At 43.7% G+C, this 22,439-nt stretch overlaps 2 protein-coding genes across 2 annotated transcripts; both read right to left on the bottom strand.

The window, feature by feature from the left end:
• Positions 1 to 3,287: 3,287 nt before the first annotated feature.
• LOC104552082 (glioma pathogenesis-related protein 1) lies at positions 3,288 to 14,006 on the bottom strand. Its single transcript, XM_010209921.2, has 6 exons — positions 13,734 to 14,006; positions 9,646 to 9,891; positions 7,453 to 7,562; positions 5,349 to 5,431; positions 4,180 to 4,206; positions 3,288 to 4,096 (listed from the first exon to the last, which is right to left on the bottom strand). The coding sequence occupies exons 1-6, from the start codon at positions 13,911 to 13,913 to the stop codon at positions 3,945 to 3,947; spliced, it is 798 nt and encodes a 265-aa protein (XP_010208223.2). The 5' UTR covers positions 13,914 to 14,006; the 3' UTR covers positions 3,288 to 3,944.
• Positions 14,007 to 15,201: 1,195 nt separating this feature from the next.
• Positions 15,202 to 22,286, bottom strand: LOC104552395 (glioma pathogenesis-related protein 1). Its single transcript, XM_061996126.1, has 6 exons — positions 22,000 to 22,286; positions 19,600 to 19,845; positions 19,069 to 19,181; positions 18,250 to 18,332; positions 16,995 to 17,021; positions 15,202 to 16,908 (listed from the first exon to the last, which is right to left on the bottom strand). Exons 1-6 carry the CDS (start codon positions 22,177 to 22,179, stop codon positions 16,676 to 16,678), a joined length of 882 nt encoding a protein of 293 aa, XP_061852110.1. The 5' UTR covers positions 22,180 to 22,286; the 3' UTR covers positions 15,202 to 16,675.
• Between the last annotated feature and the right edge of the window lie 153 nt (positions 22,287 to 22,439).

Consider the following 22,439-nt stretch of genomic DNA (forward strand, 5'->3'; position numbering starts at 1 on the left):
TTTCTTACTTTTTTAGGCCTCTCCATTTTTAAAGGATGTTTAGAAGTTATTTGTTTCCTGAAAATGTAAATTGGGAGGAAATAAAGTTCATCAGAAGAGCACATGTTGCTTCTTTCATCCATCTGAGGTTAAAGAAGCAAATGTCATGATGTGCTAGAGCCACACCAATTACATGATTGTGTTGGGGTGCTTTTGCCAGGTTTTGGAGCTTTAATCACCTACACATGCAGTAGAAATGATTATACTAGAACATTGCAGCTTGCTGCTTTTAAGTTAGTGACCTTTTGTTTGAATATAGAAAGCAAAACCACAGGTATTTCCTTTTGTACATATAAGAATGTAGAATATATGTGGTTAAATAACTATTTCTCAACACAGACCTACTGGCTAAGATGCTTGCCTGCAGTCTGGGAGGCAAGATTAACCTTGCTATGCCTTTCAGTTACACCATTGTTTCTTGGCATTTAATTGTTGAGGAGGAAAGTGCTCTCAGTCCTTTTAGGGACTATGTTGTTCATAAATGGCAGCTTGATTACTTGTGGAATCCACCAGGGAAATACTGCTTCAGCAGATACTTCACTGAGACTATGATCAGTACCTCACAAACACCCATTTCAGAAACTGCAGTGAGCTGATGATTTAGCGATAACGGCAGTATGAGAAGCTTTATAGAATACACAGCAGCTGATGTTCAGCAGTTGACAGGGCACAGGGGTGACCCAAGGTCAGTACCAGACAGGTAGTTTAGACCTCTCATATAGTGAGGACTCACTTCAACAGGAGGCACTGCAATACCTGAGTTTAATAGCTGTTCTTACTGTGTGGTCCCATAGATGAGTGTTCCAGCAGAGACAGAAGCCACTAAGGAGGAGTCTGACTGCAGCCAGGGAAGGAGCGTGAGTGTATCAGGGAAGGGAGAGCCCTTGGTTCTAATCTGGACTGGACGAGGCCCCTTTCACTGCAGAGAACTGGCACAGATGTATAAAAAGGTAAAATTAAAAAGTGTAGAGCTGATTGCCTTACATTGTCCTTGCAGGCTGGAATTTCATGCCAGGAACCTGATCTAGTTGAAAGCACCCTGGGAAAGAGTGTTTTCTGGCTGCATCGGCAAACCGCCTGGTCACCTGAGTTGCAGTGCAGGAAAACGTAACTTAGGTTGGTGGCAGCCTGGCTTTACGTTATATGTACCTCCCCAGAGGTGTGCTTAAAATTTAGAACCCACAGCTGGGTCATCTTTGCAGCTTTCCCATCAAATCCCTATCCACAATAAAACTCTCAACGGACTTCAGGAAGTCTTCTGTTGTTAGAGGGTGAAAAAGCCTTCACATTGTGTTTTAATCTTTTTCAGTTGCTATGGTTGACAAATCTCAGCAGTTGTTGGACATTTATTTACTTAAACTGGAAAATCAAGAAAGCTTGCACCCATTCCTGTAGGTGAGTTAAACCAAAGGATGTGCCTGCTTAGAGTCCCTTTCTAAATGACATATGTCTACGTGGACTCACTATTGGTGCTTCTTGCACCTGTTTTCTGAGAGTATATGGCTGTACAGTTCTAACACTTGTATACGAAGTAAAGAATACAAAATGATGTGGAAAGGTTAAAATGAGTTGTTTTGTGTTTTAAGAATGACTTTAACTATTGCAATTTGTCTTAAACTGTTTTTAGAGTTAAGAGGCTTACAAAAAAATACCTGAAGGCTGTATTTATGTATCGGTGTTTTGCATTTATCATGTGGAATTCGTGGGCAAATGCCATAAGATAACCATGGACAACCCAAAGTGGTTTGATATCTGGATTTTTGGATGTCCTAAAAAAGCAATGCAGTACTTGTTTAGCTTTTTGACCTTTTGGCTTTCAGGCTTTTTTTTGTTTGAAAGATACCGTGTGGTAAAGTTTGAGGTATTTTTCCCCCACACTCCAGTGATTTACAGGGGTTTTTTTTGATGAAGTATTTACTGTGGTATTTCCTTAGAGCTCCCAAAGTACATAGTTAGTGACAGTGCTGTGAATATTCTGAACTTTAAGGGCTCTGTTACTCGTTCTGTTTACTCCTCAAGACTGAGCGTATGTTAAACTAAGCAGGGGAGAATTCCTTCTCAGTTCATTGTTGCTCCCTGGACACAGCAGCATGTGTTCTTCCCTCTTTTGAGTTTTTCCTTGCAGCAGTAGGATCTAAGTGCAGGTGACTTTTGTGGGACAGAGGCTGTGTCAGGTTCCGTGCTAGGGTGGGAGCACATCCCACTGCTTGTCTGCTGCTTGCCACCCTCACGGGATGGATTTTCAGGTGGCACCTTGCAGTCTGTGAAGCATGAGGCTTGTGTCTTGCACCAAAGACAATGGCAAAAAGACAAGTGGGGAGGAAAGTGGCTGTGCTTTTTAATGACTGGACCCATAGCCTTGCTTTTCCAGTGGGGTATACTTTTTAAAACACCCTAATCTGCTTAATTTGGAAGAGAGAACCGAGGCTGGCTCTCTCCCAGCATGGGCACTGAGACCCTGGTCACTGGAGTCTGGAAAATAAACTGCTCATCTCCTGTCTGCCTGTGTGATATCTTGGCTACAGAGGGTCTGGTAGCCAACAAACTGAAGATATATCAAGGGCAAAGATATATTCAGGGTGAAATGTGTAGTTTTGTCTCCAGACATGTTGGCATTTTTAAAACTTATTTATTCGGGGAATGGTGTGATGCTGATTTGATTGCAAGCAGTTTACTATGTGGAGGAGTAACCAGAGAAACTTTGGGTCTCAGTTCCAATGTTTTCAGGTAAGATCCACTGGGTATGCAGAAACACTGACAGATATTGTTCGGGGCAGTAGCCCAGAAACACAATGTTGAGGAGAACTTCCTGGCTTCCTTTAAAGCACTGTGGCTGTGCCCTTTGGAGAGGCACAGTGCACAGGCAGCTAAACCTGCCTCTGCATAGATATGAGTTGCTACAGCCCAGCTGTGAGTTTGTACAGCTTTGCTCCTTCCAGCCTCCCCTCCAGCTGAGCAACTGGGGGGGTAAAGAATGTGCCCAGCTGAACACAGCAGCTGCCCCCACTGCTTTCTGCCTGCTCCAGATGTGCAGGTTGCAGGAGATTCATCTCTTGGCAGCTGTTAAACCAAAGGCATATTTATGGCCACAGCACGACTTTTATTTGGAGTTCCATGCCGTCTTTCCCAGCATTGTGTTTCTCAGCATTGTGCAGGTTGGAGCTGAATGTTGAGGTTTTTTATGCACCAGCAGTTAAGCTTTAGCTCGCATTGCAAACACGAGATTGCCATACCTGAGAGACAGGGAATCATGATTTATTGTTTGAAACATTATTCTCAGGAAAAACAAAGTAAAAAAAGCAAACAGGAAAGATTGCAGTGATACATAATCATGTGTAAACACAGGTGAAACAATGTCTTGGCACAGATGATGTGTGTTTAAAACCAAATTCTAGGCGTAGAGACATACCAGCAGTGCACTGGGGAAAATACACTTCTTGCCCTGGGATTCAAATGCCTGAGCTCACAGTCCAAAAAGTCTCCAAAAGAAAGTATTTAAAGGAAAAACTGCTCCTCTGCATCTTGGTGGAGGAGTGTCAAACGACAGTGCACAGGGGAAGGGGTGAGGTGTGTGCTGGGGATGGGCCTCAGGGCTGAGCACCCTCGGACCCTACTGAGGAAAGTGTGTGGGGCATGGGGCAGGGTCCCAGTGTCGGCCTGCTTTGCCTGGACAGCCTGCACCACCCATCCCATTGAGTACTTTAAAACCAGTTCCTGGTGCTGAGCAATGAGAAAACTGCTGATCAGCTCTCCTAGCTGCTGCCTGCAGTGAAGACAGTGCTTCTGTATGTCTAAACCACCTATGGATACCAGCAATGTCTCCACCAGTCTTTGTGCCGCCAGTAACTTCTGTGCAGGGAAGGGATGAGCTGGCCTAAGTGCTCTCGTGGTCTTCTGCATGTGTGTCACTCACTGGCAGGTACCACAGACCAGCGTTTTGGTATGAGCCAGGTGGCCAGAATCGTCAGCATGAGGAGTAACGGCCTTAAAGCAATAACGGCAATGCAGTACTCGTCACATGCAGGCCTGTCCCACTCTGGATACCACCTGGAATCATCTATGAACAAAACAAGTTACTTGTTTTCAAGTATAACTGCACCAAGGGAAACTAATGGAAGCAGTAATTCTGGTGGTACTTACTAATGACTTTGTCACGCTCGGCATTTTCTGGAGAGAGGAAAGAAGTGAACATAAGCAGTCTTAGACATTATAAACAATTTAAGTGTAAGCAAAAGGGAATGAAGTGAGAGTTTCATGATGGGCTCATAAATACACCTGTGGGAGCTGCACATCTTTCCAGGAAGAAGCAAAGACCTGCTGACTTTGGGAGAGCCCTGCAGTGACACTTGCCAGTTTGCTGAGGAGCACTTGGTCACACCATACTGACTCCTCTCACCAGTGTTTGGCATCCCCTAGCCATGCTTTGCAAAATCACCTTGGCTTTTGCACAGTGCCTTGTGTTTAGGACCCTCAGCACATAGCTAACATTAAACTGTGCTGTGTGTCAAGAACCCCTCTCACTCCTGTGGTGTTGGTTTTAATGCCACCTTCCCACTCTGTTAGTTCAGCTAAGGTCGAGTGCTGGGGAAAAGTGCGACCATATGCTCAGCTTCCCCCAGGCAGACGCCCACAGCACAGTACCTTGTCCTTCTTACAGGAATTGCAGAGGACCTTCTCCCCTCCTGAATCCATTCAGCCGTTGTAAAGGCAAATGCAGAAGAATCAGGTAGGCTGCCAGGGGCTCAGGCTGAGCACCATGATCCCGCAAAGGGCTCTCACATGCCAGCCTGGGTCTCTCCTGGTGCTTAGGGGAAAGCAGATGGCCTGGCTGATGCTCACTGGAGTGAGCAGCTCTGGCAGTGCCAGGGCAGCTCTCCCCTCCTGCAGTGGCACAGTGTGGGTAAGGCTGGCTTGGACCCTCACCAGCTCAAGCCACAGCTCATGGACCAGGTAATAACCTGGAATCCCCAGGAAGGGATGTGTATCCCCTTTTATGCTCCTCATTTCTGCAAGCAGCACCTCCTGGCAGGGGTAATCACACCATAAACTGTGGCCTCTGTCTCCCATATCATACCCTTCAGCACCAGAAGAGCAGTTCCCATCCCATCACTCCCCAGGGTGGAAAACAGGCTCTTCCTGCCCTCCTCCACTTTCTTTGGATGTCACTGCCCACTTGGCTTCTGACCGCAATATTTCAGACTATATTTAGGAACAGAAAGGCATTGTGCCTGCCTCCTGCCAGTATCTTGTGTGTCCTTTTTCTCTTTCTACGTGTGCTTAGGGAGGGGGGCTGGTTGTCTTCTACTTACGACAGAGCCGGTTGGTACATGGGTCACCACTGCAGCCGCTGCACGCTGCTCCCGTCTCATACGGGTGCCTTGGGTAGTTCCCACTGCCAAGGAAAGCAACACTGCTCTCAAACTGCAGAACCTTGGGAGCAGAACCTTAATATCTACTGCTAATGAGTTTTTAAGCTGGCTGGGTGTTGCTTCAGTTGTGTTGATAAGGAGATCAAGACACGTGCCCAAGACATGCAGTGAAGCAGAAGAGGTTAAGTGTAATGGGCACCCTGTTGTTTAGGAACCTGGAGACAGCAGTATTGCATGGCTGGGAATTAAAATCGTCTCAAAGCTGTATAATTGGTGTGTGGAGACTGTGGGTTTTAAAGCTGTTTCTAGCTATGGGAGCAAAAGCAGGTTCAGTTATTGTGTATGTATGTGCATATTCAGCCTTGAAGAAGAGTCTCTGGTGCTGGCTAATCTCTCATAGGTACCAATTTCATCCATTTGTTGGTAAATATTTTAGGAGTGGTGTGTGTCTCCCCTTGTTCCCTCCCTCTGCCAGCAGCATGAGTGGCACCAGCTGCCCTTGCCAAGGCTCTTGGCTGGATATTACCTGCCCACCTTTGATGCTGCACCAAAGGCAGCTCAGTGTTTTGCTTTGCTTGGAGTGTGGCCAAAGCCTCAAACTGCTCATAAATACACTGAAAGGGATTTTATATGCATACAATCTCAGCAGTGCTAAACTTTGTGGTAAAACCACATTACTTTCAGTAAGGTGAAGCTTTCATTGCTTGGTCTAAGTTGAAAAGAATCCTTTGGAGTACACTCTACTTTAGGAATTGAAACTGTGCACACATTTTGCTTTGGCCCTTGGCAGAGTTGAAAATAGTTAAAGATTATATAAGTAAATAACTTAGGTCATTGCTTCTCAAAAGCAACAGCTGGATGTGATATTACCCCACTTCTTAGCATACAAGAGCCTGTTTGCAGTGTCCTTACCCAGCAGCAAAGGGCCCAGCTTTAGAGCCCTCTCTAGAGCCCCTTGCCTCCCCAGAGAGTGGTCTGCCTGCTCTACCAGGAGTTGATGAGGCTGAGGGCACTGCTCCTCTTCCCCATGGGGTCCCTGCCAGCTCAGGGCAAGAAATCCACCATAATTTCAGCCCTCTGCACAACACAGCTATTGGCTAAGGGGCAGAAGAAGTAAGACTTTCTCATGTCTTCAGGAGGCTCAAGGGACAGAGAGCAACTCCTGGCAGCACTGGGATCCTGCTTGCCTGTGCACGGGTTTTCTGCACCATCTGGTACAGTGGGGTGCATAGCTACTGCTGAGAAGGGAAAGGAGAGGCTGACCTGGGTGAGCAGCAGCTTTCAGCTCAAGAACTAGCAAGGGCAATGGACCCTCAACGCATTTGGGTGTGGGGCTTCTGGGGAGAGTGGTTTTGTTGCTGTGGCACAGAAGCAGCTGTGTTATTTCAAGGTATCTGGTCAGGGGTACACATTCTTCCAAGGATGAAGCATGGGCAGCAGGAATGCTAAACTTTCTTGAGTTTACGGGCTGGGCTGGCCTTGGCCCAGCACTGGATGCATGTCAAGTTTTTAGACTGTGGTGGCATTAGTTTGATGGAGAAAGGTAAAAAACATCCATCCTAGCTGAATATCTTACCGACTATGCATATGAAGGACCTCTGGATAAAATGTTGCCCTGAGCAGACCCAGCCTCACAAGCAGCCCTCAGCTGGTGCATTGCACATTTCAATATGTATCCAAAGCATTGACCTGGAGGCTTAATTCTGCAGGCATAAGTGGAAATATTTTCAGACTTTGGGCTTGCATCTTGGCAACCATCCAGGGCTATCTTCACACTTGGGAGCAAGGGATTCATTTTCAAATGATCACTTCAGTGTTTTCATATCTTCACCTTCTATTTTACCCTTTCTACCAGTACCAACACCTTTTGGCTCATAACACTCATCCAGCAAGAAAGAAACTGGTCAGACATGGATGTACCTCCTCCTCTGTTTTGGGTACCATTTCCTCCCACAAAACACATGAATAGATCTAGGACTGCATGTTGTGGGAGGGAATGGGTAAGACCAACACCCTGTGAAATACTTGTAATGAAAATCCTTACGCCGGCCCGTAGTTGCAGATGAAGTGTGCTGCATTGGTTATGGAGGTGTACGTCACCCTAGGACAGAAGTGGACAGCACAGCCAACCTTGTAGCTTGTAGCCCAAACAACCTGCAAAGACAGACGGGCATAGTGGTGACAAAGGCTTTGCTTCAACATCTGAAGCGTTATGGAGATGACCTGCCCTCCCCTGTTTCATTACAATGAAGTGGAGCATTCCCTGGGCAGGCTTCATGGGGGAAAGCAGCAGGAACGGATATCAAAATCATGGTTTGTTCTGAAAAACACCTGATTGTTTTACCCAGTTCATCAGATGTTTATTAAAATGACTTTGAAAGAAAGAATAACTAGCTGTTACAGGTAATTTTTGTCTCTTGCAAAGGAGAAGCTGAAGCTCATGGCAATCCTTTAGCTTTCCTACAGCTCCTGCAGAGGCTGATTATCCCCATACTATGTCCAATGGGGATCAATGGGCAAACTGGCAGAAGGCACTGATGTTATGGGAGGAGCAGGGGGAAGAAGCGTGTCTTGGCTGCAGTCCTGCCTTTTAGCATCATGGCTATGACTAAGATAATCTAGAGGTAAGGGCATTAAATCATCTTGGGATCCTCTACAAGAAATCACTCAGTTTTATCCAGCATACTATATGTATCCAGCTCAAAGATTAGCACACAGACAAATGCAGTCCTGGAGAAAAATAAACCCCAAGACAGAAGTAGAGGGGAGGATGAAGGTAAAATGGTACCCAACAACAGCAGTGGTGACCAGCTATGAGAGATGTGGAGAGGTCCTGGCAGCACAGGAGATTCACAGCACACTTGTGCCTCCACTGATTCAAAAGGGAAGCTTGGTGTTTTCTGTCTGTGGCAGTTTGGTGTCATCTCTGGGAAGAGGGGACAATTCTTAAGCTCCTGAGAGTGTTCTCAGTGCAGCAGCAAAGCAGAGGCCGCTCCCAACACCAGCCATAGACAACTGCTGCATCCCTGAGGATGATGAGGGACTGAATCCAAGGACCCTTCTCATCCCAGATGGCCACTGGCTGAGGCATATGCTGGGGATGTGGCTCTGGCAACTGCAGTAATTGCACAGCTGTGAAAGAGGGAGAGGAATGAGAGGTTCCCCAGAAGTGCAGCCCCAAGGATGCCTCCCAAAGCTGGCAGACACACAGCTTCTAGCTCCAGTCACTATCACCACAGACTTCAAGTGAGAATATTCTCATTTTCTCATTCTTCTCCATGCAACCACCTGGGCTGCTCCTACACAAACAACATGGTAAACAGAATTATGCCTTACTGCCAGGCAAGGTGTGTTTCACTGCATTTTCCAGATGCTGACCCTTGCTGTGTCCTAGTGAGCAAGGTCTAAAAGCGACACGCTGACAGCTGTCATGGCTCCCACATCCAAATATCTTCTCTGCGGACAAGTACCTGACCATGTTGTTCAGACACATAGAATCATAGAATGGTAGGGGTTGGAAGGGACCTCGAAAGATCATCTAGTCCAACTCCCCTGCTCAAGCTTCACCACCAGCTTCAGCTCATCTCTTCAAGTCCTAAATGCATTTGTGTATCTGCAGAAAGCATTAGCCTCAGGTAAAAATCAAATCCCAAGCTACTGTTGCAAGCTGTCCTGCTCTCCCATAGCCACAGTCAGCAATTTTAGGCTTGCATGGCAGTGGCACTCCTTCCCCCTCAATTTGCCCTCTTTCTTTGGGAATTGTGGTTGGGAAAAATGTGCATGTGATGCTTGCAGAGCTGCAGACATCTCTTTACCTGATGATATTTCCCCAGCCCTTGCATGCCAGTGCTGGGACCTCGTCCCACTGTGCTCTGCAGCCCCCAGCCATTGCCCTTGCCTGGGTTTTGGCCACTGCTTGGCTATACCTGAAAACTCGATCCTGTCCTGTTTTCTTCCTGGAAACAAAATACAACTGCTGTATTTAAAATAATAACACAGTGACTCTTCCTCCCTAAAATGGGGACATAGAATCATAGAATGGTAGGGCTTGGAAGGGACCTTTAGAGATCATCTACATGAGAACATCTCCTGCATGCAGACATAAAATAAGATCACAGCACTTGGCAAATAGTTCATGGAATTTGCAGCAGAAATTCTAGAGTTTCCGTGTCAGAATGGCAATGCTGGTTCATGGTTTCATAATTTCATGGTTTAGTGAGAGAAATGCAATGCCTACCTGTGTATAGTGGCCACAAGTTCCTCTGCAGGTTTTGGTGTCGTAATTGTAGGCGCTGACCTCGTTGTACCAAGAGGTGATGGCTCCTTGTGCAGTAAAACCAGGAAGTGAACCAGTCCAGAGGTTTTCTCCAACGGGGGTAAACTTGGGGTGAGCCTTCCCTGGGTCTTTGAGGTACGTATTATGTTTAAACAGGCATTTCTTTGACCAAGCTTTCGCAGTCTTTGCCAAATCTGGATCCCAACTCTGAGAAATAAAGGTGACTAAAAATTACTCTGATGTCTTAGCAATGCAGTAATTTCAGGAGAAGCTGGGTCTCAGTAACATTTGTGCTTTGAGTTCATTTGTTTTTTGCTTCTGCTGAGACTTACAGAGGCACGTGGTAAATTGGTTTGTAGGCTCATTTCAGAATTGAACTTACTAACTCATTAAACTTGAGGAAGTTTTTGGAATGGTGGGTGATCTTGGCTGACTGGTTTGCTGAACAGCAAGAGCTGTATGTCAGTCAAATACATTGTTTGGGGTGCAATGCACATTTCCATGCTGTGCCAGTCATGAGAGAACATTACTGTAACATAAACAGTGAATTACAGGAAATCTGGAGACAGGGAATACCCTTTACCAGCCAGACTGGAGTCTCATGCAGCCTCACACATTAAGGCCTCTACTTGCAGGTCAGTTCACAAGCATGCTGGGATTTTCAGGACACATTAAACTCAGCTCCTTGGTTTGCCTCTTTGGTGGCTTCAGATGTTAGTGCTGGATTCATACTTGTGGAATCACTCATTCACTTGCTATTCAATCTTACAGAAAGTGGTTACTTAAGCAACTGAGTTAAAACGTCTTTTGTTTGCACTACAGGTGGTGTTTGATTTTGCTGGATTTTCTTATACACATGATTGAGCAAATACAGCATTGTGCCTCCTGGAAGATCCAGTACTGTGAGTGCATGCCTGTAGTTCTTGTTACACTTTGTGTCCTATGAATGAAGTTGTTCAGCACTCCTGAACTATTTTGGATTGGACTTTTTAAAAAAATAAACTTCTAAAATTTGTACTTGTCTACATGGATTAAATTATCTCAGTTGCTTCTGCAAACAATAGAACTACTAGAGAACTTCTTTTCAACAGATCAGTAACAGGCTGCAGGGGAATCTCTGCTCTGGCACCTGGAGCACCTCCTCCTCTCCTTCACTGACCTTGGTGTCTGCAGGGCTGTCTCTCTTGCATATTCTCACTCCCCTTGCTGGCTGCAATTGTGCAGGTTGGTTTTCCCCCCTTCTTAAATATGTTATCCCTTATCCCAGAGGCACTATCCCTGTTGCTGATGGATTTGGCCTTAGCCCCTCGTGTATCTGTCTTGGAGTCATCTAGCATTGGATCTATCTGACATAGGGGAAGCTTCTCACAGAAGCCACCTCTGTAGCTCTCCTACCAAAACCTTGCCCCACAAACAAAATACATTCACAAAACTGACACATAAACAACTTGCCCAGGAACCTCATGTATTGAAAATGAAAGGTAAACTTGGCATTTCCTTAGGGGAAAACTCTTAAGGACAATGAATAAAATCTGGCATTGTACAGAAGTTATCTTCCAGTCCTAGGATTACTGCAAATTAAGACAGAGGCTGCAGTTTACATCCTGGCAGTGCTCTGAGGTTGTAAGGAGAAATCCACGACGAAGGATGTATGACAGTGGTGGGTTCACCTCAGTGCTTCATGGTCTTGTTTTTCACATTTTGCTTTTTAAGAGTCTGCACAACTCTTTTCTCCTTCATCTTATAGTAGTATTATTACAAAGTTTAAAGTTCCACAAAGGTAAAAAAAAATGCTTACACTTGTCTGACTGTTGAAAAAGCAATGTGTAGAACTGATAGCTCTGAATGATATGTAGTTTAACTGTACTTATACCCCTTATTTGCTTCTGAAACTGAATTCATGCAAAAAGATTAGACTAAACTGTATGGGGAAAATGCACAGGACAGGGAGGTTTGCATATAGCTGTCATTGCTATTTGAGAAAATAGTAATTACAAATATTTTTCTCCCATAAACTATTTCTTCTTTTTGGTTTTGTAAGTCAGATGAGTTGCCTGCTGATTCAGGGAGGGGAAACGGAATGCATGAAAAGTGATGCAAGGCAGCAGTAAGTTGAAAGAGACTGTTGTGAGGCACAGATGAAACTGGTAAGACACATTCTTCAGGTTTTGAAGAGCCTTGGAACAGAGCTAAGGAATGCTTTGGGTGAATGGGACAGAGGTCATATTTTTCAGGTAAAAAAAAAGCTACGCCAGCATTCTCATTTTATAATAAGCATATTACAAATATACATGGTTGGGCTTTGTTACTTGGAGTTAAAGGGGTTTCTGCCTTGTGTTTCCTTAAAAATACTATTTTTACAAAAGGCGGAAATGCCCTGAGTTCACAGGGTTCATTTTTACATATCTAATTAGAAAATTATCTGCAGCAAAGAGAAGTTCCTTGTGAAATAAAGAAATAATCTCCTTTTCCTCATTGTTGAAGCGCCATTCAAAAATGAAGAAATACACTGGTTTCAATGTCTATGCTTTTACTTTCATAGTAGATTTTATCATGTATTATACTGCTTCTCCACATTAAATCTTTCCTGGGAGAGGCCATATTTAACATTAGAGGGTTTGCAGGGTTCGAAAAGAAACTTACCATGAATTAGTTGTTGTTTTATTTGTAATTGTCTTTGTTTGTTTCTTAAGCTGTTTTTTTTTCCAGATTTCACTTTTTTAATCTCTCAAAAGGAAAAACTAGTCACAATTTTAAGAGACGAATATTACTCTTCTAATACATCATAGCAAGGTTTTGTTAGTGTAGGGCCAGTAAAGCAATCTAGAAAACACAGTCTGGAGCAAAATGTACTGGAATTTCAGGACTCGTGGCTGAAGAAAGCTGAAGTAAAAGATGCATCTAGAAGAGAAAGGAAATGGTTTCCTGTCAGGCCTAACACTTGAGCTTGCTCACTGTTCCCTCACCCCTCCCTAATGGGCACTTGTTTTTAGTATTTGACAACCAGAAATGTAAAACAAGCTCTTTTTTTTTTGAACTTCAGTTGGGGTGTTGCTAATTACAGATGTGGTTATGTCTGCTTCTTGTGGTGACTGTGCAAGACAGTAAGCGAGAGAAACAAAAGGAAAGAGATCTGAACAAGGACAATTGCTATGGCCCATCTGAGAGATCCATGGAGTTTATCCCAAGATGCAGCACGGTATCTCAAAAAGCACAAAAGATGATGGATGATGGATTTTAAAAAGCACAAAAGAGGCAACTCCAAGCTACAGGAATTGAACATCTCACAAATCAAAGGTGGGCCTCTCAGCAAATAAACCCAGCTTTGTGCACACGTTTATAGCTTCCTCCTTGCTGGGTTTTCCATGTGCCACACAGCAGGGAGACAAGTGTCACAGCCATCTGAAATGAGAGGTGGCCGCTTTCGGGTATATTTGTCTTTTGCATGGTGGCTGCAGATATTTCTCCCTGATATGGCCAGAGGAGAGGCGGGGGGGCAGAGTGACGCAGGACCTGATGCCTCCGGTGCTCCCTCCTGCTGCACTTGTTGCTTTCTGGCTTCCCCCACAGCAGCACCTAGGAGCAGCTGCTCTATTGGCTCAGTCTGTGAGAGCCTTGCAAAGAAAGCTTAGAGAAAGCTCTCCAGCATCGTTTGGCAGCAGCCTCTGCCCTTTTCACCTCGAGTATGAACGATTGTGCTCAGGTCTGCCCATAAATTACACCCGAGGCTGTTGAGCTGCGGTGCCTTGGAACGAGGAGGCTTTTCACAGCACAAAACAACAGCGTTAGGCTGAGGGTAGAAATCTTGAGTTTCAAATGAGGAAATTATGCCAGGAAAAGCTATACACGTATCCGATTATACAAAGCCATCTGCTAATCAGAGCCTTTTTCTCTGCTTTAAAAAGAATTAGCTCTTAGGACCCCAGGAGGTTGCTATTCTTTTTCTTTTTTTGTTTGTTTTTGCATTTCATCACAGAAACAATCTTTGAGAATCATAAACACCACCACAATGCTACACACTTGCACGGAAGTTGTGAAAATCCCCTTACCATGTAAAGCATGTTGCTGGCTGGCGGGTTCACTCCAGACCGGAATCTGTTGTGGGTTTGCACACATTCCTCAATAAACTTTGGGTCTCCAATGTCAGGCAGTGTCGATGGTTCATAGGAGTCGGTGAAACAAGAGACGTGCAGTAAAGTCAGGACACAAGCAGAAAATCTGCTTGTCATGACTCTCAGCCTCTGGTCTTGCAGCTTTAAAAGCAGGGTGTTTCAGCTGTACGAGGTGGTGGTTGTAGTTGCACCAGCAGCGTTTTGCTTGGAAGGCTTGTGGGCTGGACTTACCTTAGCCATGGTAATTGATTGTGGCATCAGGGGCAGGAAATGAGTCATATTTCAAAAGCCTTGTTTTAAGAATAAGGAAATTAAACTACAAGTTCACATCAGAGCTGTGGCAGCTTTATTTCTCTCTTTTTTCTTCTCTGTCTGTGATGGGCGAGTTTCTTCTGTCCTTTATACAGCTCTGTTTTTGTTTCTTTGGCCCCTAACATCCCATCTATAGCAATCACTACGGATTGCAGTGCAGTTTTGAAGTCATTTTCTGCTTTTCATGAAAATAGCATTGCTGTTAAGGCTGTGCCAATATGGCGTGAGAAATAATTGATATGACCTTTACTACAGTATGAACGGTCATTTTGGTTGTACATTGAATTATCAGAGGGGTAAGTTTGACTGAGAATTGCAGTTTGAGTATGCTGCAGTTATTGATGGGTTTCTCCTGTGATCGCATGCCTGTGGTATGTGTTGCTATCAATTTCTCCTCCCACGCTTTAGTCATTCATAATCCATTGCCAAGCTTCCAGCAGACTTGTGGGCTAAGAAGGTCGGCGCTGTCTCGTGCCAAATGCCCAGCACCCACACTTGGGTTTTGCAGCCAGGAGCTTGGAGCTGATGTCCCATGCACATTGCCTCGGGTGCCCAATGCTCCCTGCTTAGACCCACCATCATCACCACCCTCTTCCTCAAATAGCCCTTAACTATTGCCTGTCCATCAAGCTAAATCTCTTTCCCACAGTCCCAACCTGGATGTCTCTGTGGGAATGAGGTTGTGTTTCGTCTTATTCCAGGTTTCTATTTAGGAATCTGCATCCTTGGAACATGTGGGTGTAGGTCCCTGTTATCACTTCTGCGCATGCAGTCCTGCAGGCGTCAGGGCTGGTGGCAAGGCCACAGTCAGGTTGCTGACCTGGGGTCACTCTGTGAGCCTGCAACAGCAGCCCCATCAGCACATATTAGGTCCTGTGGGTCCCACACTTCCAGCCAATTCAGGGGTAGATTGCTTATAGGCCAAAAGGCCCTCTGACGGAATTGTGGGTGAGAAACACTGTGTTCATAACTCCCCTACAGACCACTTTTTAGAGCAGAACAATCTGATGGGTTGACCACTGCAGCAACCAAGCACCCACACAGCAGGATGAAGGGAGAAAACAGGAAGAAGGCAAGTGAGGAGACTCCCGGGTCAGGATAAAGACAGTTTAATATGTGTGAAAAGAGGAGAGGGGAAACAAACAAACAAAGCCCCCAAGTGATGCAAAGGCAATCACTCACCACTCCCAACGGCTGAGTGATGCCCAGACAGTCTCTGAGCAATGGCTGCCCTGGAAGTCAGACTTCCACATTTCTTCTTCCTCTACACCATTTTATGTTATATGGTATAAAATATCCCCTTGATTGATTTGGGTCAGTTGTTCCAGCTGCATCCCTTCCCAACCACTTGCCCATCCTCAGCTTGCTTGCTATTCCTACATATAACAGGTGGCAGCAGACAAGAACTGGCAATTGTGAAATTAAATCTGAATCTTCTCATGTGGTGACATTTTGCAGCATATGACAGGACCCCAAACATTTGGGGCTCAGTTTTATTCTGTGGGATACCATGCCCCTTCAGAGCTGCAGTGTGGCTCCAGTGAATTTGAGTCACTGTGTTCTCAAAACATTAGGTCTAAGATAAAGGAGGAGAAACAGCTTTAAATATTGCTAGCAGTTACGCATTATCAGCCAGTATCTTGTAGCTTGAAAAGATGGGTTTGTTTCTTTTAAGGACAAATGTATACAGGAACAATAGCGGTCAAGGACTAAATGTCTCTAAAACCAAACCAAATCCGTCACTGTTGGGCTTTTTAAATGAGGCTGAAGTCTTCCATTTCTGAATCAGAATCTGTCCTAGGCCCATTTCATCTTCTCGCTCCTGTTTTTCTTCCCTGCTCCCCACCTTCCCCTGCCTGCAAGCTCAGGATGGCTGTCATCTACTCTTCATTTCAAAGTTTGTCACCATCTCACATCCTAAAATTAAGCTGTACCCTTTGACACCCCATCTTAATCTTTGCTCTGTCAACTTTCCCTGGTATTCCTCTAGTTACAGAGGACAAAACTTAACTCTGAGTAGAGAAGAACAGAATAATACAACTGACAATAGAGGAACTTTACTGGAGACTGATACACTTAGGCTAAATACAGTAAAGGATGGGCTTTACTCCTTCTGTTCATATAAATTAATACATGCAGTTAAATCTCCATTATCTAGTGAAAACAATGTCTGGGATAACTGAAGGTTAATAGAGGCGAGTTATTGCTGCTTTTGGATACACTGTGCCATTTCAGACATGTCTTTATGATGTCCCAAGTTTCCAGGAGGCTTGTTAGCATATATTGTAGCATATGGCCTATGAGGACCCTCTAGCAATCTACCCCTAAGCCCAGTGATAAAAGACTTCTACAGACACAGAAGCATGTTGCAGCTACTGTCAATAAATTATACTAGCTCTATGCACAACCACTTCTGGCTTGGCTTGACTTGAGTGAAGCAGCAGCCTTTTCTATGCCGGATAAATATCACAAGGATAATGGAGAGATGACCAAGTGTATTTTAAAACATGTGCAATTTTCTGAGACTAATACAGCTGCAGGATCATGATCAGTGCCTTAGTCAAACATTACTCATAAAAAAAAGTGTGTGGAAACTGCTTTTGTACTAAAAGAACAGCACCAGTACTCAGTACCAAAAACAGTGGCCTTAAAATTGAAACAGTAATACAGTACTGGTCACAAGAGGGAGGTGGGTTCTCAGCAGGAGGGATGTAGGGCGGCACGGGAGGCCTGGGGGGCCGGGGTGGCTGAGGCTGGGGCTGCGGTTGTGTATCCCATTCTGGATGCCAGTAGGAATAATCTAAAAACAATGAGGAAAGATGTGTTAAGACTCATCAAACTTATCAGTACTTCTAAGAAAGCAATTAAGAACAATTTGATACGTACCTATTAGCTTCTCACGTTCTCTATTTTCTGTAAAGAGATCAGAAGAGGAAAGAAATGTGAGTATCATTCAGTGGCAGTTCTTAATATAAAGAAGTAAGCCATAGCTAGTGCCAGGCTGACTGCTCTGACAATGCTAGTGAGTGCCTAAAATCCTGCATGACGCAAACAGGCCAACAAGAGCAGGATCCTGCTGGTGTGGGGCTTGAATTGAAAGAGAAGCAGAAAAGACAATCATATTAGGAAGAATTTGTGTCATAGGGAGGAAGGAATAGAAAGCAAAAACAAAACATGGATTTAAAATTGATGCACATGAAATTTAAGTAGTGACAGACAAGTGTCTGTACACCTTTACTAAGAGCTTTGGTGCATTTGCCAGATTGCCAAGAGCATCCTATTGGAATTGCTGATCTGTCCTATAAGAGACTATGGTAAAAGGGGTTGTGGGATCTAGCACTTATATTTTGAAAAGCTCTCTTCCTTCTCTCCCTCCTCCTAGTCTTTGAGATGTTTCTATTTTTCCTGTGATGCATCAGTCTGAGACTTCAAAGATGAGTCAGACAGGATATCACAGAAGGAAACAAGAGTGCCAAATGCTCAATTATTTCTACAGCTGAACCTACCCAGAGCCTGGGTAGTAGAAACCAACCTCATTAAATCTCTGTCTAAAGTCGTATTTGATTTAAGACATTATTTCATGCTTTTTAGTCTCTGATTATTTAAAACACTATTTCTGACTAATGTGGTACAAGGTGTAATGACATAAAGGTCCATGGGTGCAAATTGATGTGGAAAAACAAGCTCTCACTTCTGTATTTCAAAAACTGCAGAAGACAGGAATAAGTGTGCTTTGCAGTATAGTCTTATTCTTGGTTCAGAACTACAGTTGTCTGGAAGATGTGATAGGACACATTAACCAAGCAAGAAAGCAGAAGTATTTAAACTATTTCTGCTAGGAAAGAAGAAACAGAGAATGTTTGTTGGAGCTAAGGTTTTATCCTGAGCAGATAAAAGACAAAAAGTAGTCACTTGTCTTCATCAGAAACTCTGGTTTCTACTTCATGAAAACATTCAACAGCAAAGTATTTCAGTTAATTCCTTCTTATGCTATTCTTACCGGGGTTTGGTACCGTTGCTGTGTGGTAGGCTACAGACCCTCTACGCACTTAGTGCAAAGTAGTTCATTGTTATATTTCCACTAATAATTATGCCTCTTTTATTTCTATGCAGTTTTCTTAGTCGATCACTTTGGTCTTACCACAGAGCCTGTCTACACACTTGTCATTACTGCATCCACTACACGGTTGTCCTGTTTTATATGGTTTTCTTGGGTAATTCCCCCTGCAAAGCAGAACATAATTTATTGGCTTAGCCATTTGAAAAGCAATTTAATTACATGGTTTCATCAGACTGTTAGAATGATTTATCATAAAAAGCTGTTGGGGTGTGTGTGGAAATCCCTTTATTCCAAAATTGATCATTGCCATTGTTTGAAATTCTCTTTAGATCGGATTAAAGCTCTCACTGGCATGGGAAGCAGCTACCTGGTGGCTCTCACCACTTGAAATTAAGAAGACTTCTCAGGCAATATTGGTTTATTCAGTGTAAGTGTACAAGAATCTCCCTCTAGTCCCTCATTACACTTCTGTATTTTAAAAAACAAAGCTGAAAAATAAGTCCAGAAATATTGCCGCCTTTTCATTTCTTCAAAGGAAATTACTGACTTGAAGTTTGAGTGAGGCCACAGAAAGATGTAGACTTTCTGAAGCAGAAAGCTTGCACCTTCCCCACTTTTCCTGCTGAGACAAGTCAAAACATATTTTATTCCACCATCTTGATTTTGGTGACTGCTCTCAGCTATGATCTGCTTGGCTGGTTCTTTTAGAAAGGGACTTTCTGCAGCTCTGACTATGTCCAGCAGCTTCTGCTTTAGGTGGCTGGGGGAAGCTTCCCATGGACCAGTCATATGTAGACATACCAGTTGCAACTGCTCCCGTCATTGTTGCCATCTGATCCAGGTCAGTTATAGGATACTTTCAAAATAATAAAAAAGGCTCAAATGCTGTAATTAACTTACGCTGGCCCATAGTCGCAGACAAAATGTGCTGCTCTGAAGAGTCCTGGAAAATTTTCAACTGTATTGCAGAAGTGAACTGCGCAGCCAACTTTGTAACTCTCTGCCCAAACAACCTGAAGGACGAAGGGAAATAGGTAATGCACCCATCCAAAGGTTAAAAAAGCAACAGCATTAAGGGAAGAAAGAGAAGGGAAGGGTCTTGTGGAAGTTTAAAACGGCTGACACAGGAGCAACATCGACCAACCAAAGGACAGCTGAGACAAAAGACTGATTGATAAATGTTGCTGGATTTATTACCTGGCTCTCCTGGAAACATAAAACTTTCAGGGAATAATCCCTTTCCACCGTTACTGGAAATAGGAGCTGGACATCTGTTGAGCTCAGAATATTTATTTCCAATGTCATGTAGCGAAAAACCAGGGGGTGAAAACTGCTGCTGTAATTCCTGTTCCAAAGCAGTTCATTCCAAACCTATGCTCGATTTTTGGCAAAATCTTTGCATTATAAACCATTGGGCAGTGTAAGACTCACCTGGGTGTAGTGACCACACATGCCAGTACATCTGTTCGTGTTGAAATCATAGCTGCTGACTTCATTAAACCAGTCACTGAGAGCTTCATCCACAGAGAAGATGGTAGCTGTGCCAGTCCAGATGTTTTCTCCAACAGGGGTAAAGGTGGGATGCACCTTCTTAGGCATTTTAAGATAGACATTGTGCTTAAACTTGCACTTCTTTGCCCATGCTTTGGCAGTCTTGGCTAAAGCAGTGTCCCAAGACTGCAGAAAAGGAAGAAAACACAATATAACCTGCACTGCAGTGACTTAGATGAATTCAAACATTTGTGAACAAAAACTTGTCAGGATTCTTTTCCTCTTTTCTGCTTCCCATCCCCACATTCAATTTCTTTCTCCAACTTGTCATTTCTACTCCCATAACATTTTATTTTAATTCTTTCTCCCATAGATATTGCAGGACACGTAGTATCTATCCACTGTCCTGTGGTACCTGATTTGTTAAAATATTTAGAGCTGGACTGCAGTCTTTAAGCTGCTGCACCTGAGAGGAGTTAACTGGGTGAAACCCTCACCCATAGAGGAGCTTGAGGGACTTTGTGCCTAGGACCTGTTGGCTGTCCAGGGATTTGCACTTTGCAATTAAAAATAGACCAGACAGGATTTCTGTTCTGCTGGCCAGGATGGAGAGGACTCACAGCTGATTCCTTCCCCAGCCTCTCCTGCCTCTTTGCTCATCTGCCTCCTAAGCATGTGGCCAAAGCAATTGAAAGGGTTGTTCATCTCTGCTGAGCTGAGGAGGAACCTTTCCCATCCCGAGGGCCACAAACAATACTTTGAGAAACCAACTTGGGAGACATGCAGAAAAAAATTTATTCTAGGCAATGAAATGGAAAGTAAAATTCAGCACAGAGAAATATAAGTTAAGTGATATGGGAAAAAACACAGAAAACACAACAATTCTGACCATATTCATAATGCCACTTTTAGAGATGGCTATTGCCACTATTAAGTTAATGTTCAGTAGTAGTCTCAAAAGCAAATAAAGCATTAGAAATTCCTTGAGAAGGAATGGAGAATAAAACCAGATACGTAACCACACCAATGTAGAAGTCCTGTTAAATGCTGTGTGCAGCACATCTTACAAGAGGAGACCTGAACTGGATAGGATATGGAGGAGAATGATCATCCTCAAGTATGGAAGGCTTTCAGAAAGCAATAGAGTGCTCTGCGGCTTTGACCAAAGACAGATGGACATCTTGTGTGATGTAAATAACCAATGATTACTTGCTCCTTCTAATGCAAAGTCTGGAGACTATCAAATGGAACTAGGCATTAACACGTCCAAATGAAATGCAAAGAGATATCTTCACACAGGTTGTGGTTAGGCTGTGCTGTGCAGCTCTTTGCTATTGGATGCTATCTGATGCTAGGAATGATAAAAACTTGCATGAGCTCAAGGACAAAAAAAAAGTCATAACAGAAAAATCCATCAAGAGCTTTTAAATACAATGCCACAGCTTTGATTCTAGAGGTTTCTATGCATGTCTTGTTATTCCAGGCTTGGTGGATCTTTGGTCTGGCAGTTGCTCTTCTGCACTGCCATTTTATATGAAACATTTCCTTTTAAAGTGGCAAGAAATTAAAATGCCAAGTAATCTGAATCTTACCCTTTAACTATGAACTTCCTTTCACAGAAATGACTCACTTTAAGCATGCAGTTATGGATTTAACTTCCTTTACGGTTATGCAGCAGTGCTGGAGGGTTCAGAGTAATGACATGAACTGACTGGGGTTACCTCCCACAGCTATCTACCTATGTTTTTCTTTATGTATTGCACGAAACAGGCTGGGACCTAGCCATAGCCTGTTCTGATATCCATTATATTTACAGGAAGCTGTTTTCCAGGCCAGATATTAGTATTGCCACGCTTCAAACCCTGCTACCACAAAAGAAGACTGAATATCTAAATGGATGTTCTGGCAAATCAGTTTCTTCAATACTTGGTCTAGATTAGAAGAAACAAGGGGAGATGATAGATTTTCCTGTTGTGCAGGTTGCCTATTCAGGAGCTTTTTAATGCCAAACAACTTCCCTGTAGGAAACCTGGACTAACATAAAACAGATTATTATCTCTCTTAGAAAGAGGTAAACCACATGCTGAGAACTCCACACTATTTTTTGCAACACAGCCTTTTGCTCTGGCTGAAGTTTAGTGTAGCAATCAGCTCCTTTCAATGATTTAAACTGAACAACACTGAAAAGAAATGTTAGCTGCTACAAAAAGCTAACATACATAGTACAAAAATCATTGACAGAAAGGGAAAGAAAAACATAAAGCAAACAAAGAATAAGATGGGCTAAGTCAGCAGTACAATCTGTATTCATTTTCAAACCTATCACAAATGCCTCCTTACCATACGTAGCATATTGCTGGCTGGTGGATTCACTTTGGATCGGAATGTGTTGTGAGCTCTCACACAATCTTCAATGAACTTTGCATCTTCTATGTCAGGCAGGGGATGTTGTGCATAAGCATGACAGCAAATGAAGTAATCCAGTAAGAACAATGCAGCACCGAAAAATGTGATTTTCATAATTCTTCAGTGTTTCAATGTTTTTGAAAGTTTTTTTAAAAGGAAACTCTCTCAGGTGGACCTACCACTGGCAAGCAGCTCTTCAGAGGTTGCGCTCTGGGTGTGGAAACACTTGAAAGTGTCAAACTTACCAGGAAGTGAAATTGCTTCATAAGGTATAGCTCTTTCTGACATCACAGCTGGCTGTCAAAGGGTAAACTGTGAAACAGGCATCTGCTATGCATATTAGTAAGGAGAAATATGCCAGGTATACCTCTGTC

Source organism: Colius striatus, chromosome 1 (assembly GCF_028858725.1).
Source record: "Colius striatus isolate bColStr4 chromosome 1, bColStr4.1.hap1, whole genome shotgun sequence".
NCBI lineage: Eukaryota > Metazoa > Chordata > Aves > Coliiformes > Coliidae > Colius > Colius striatus.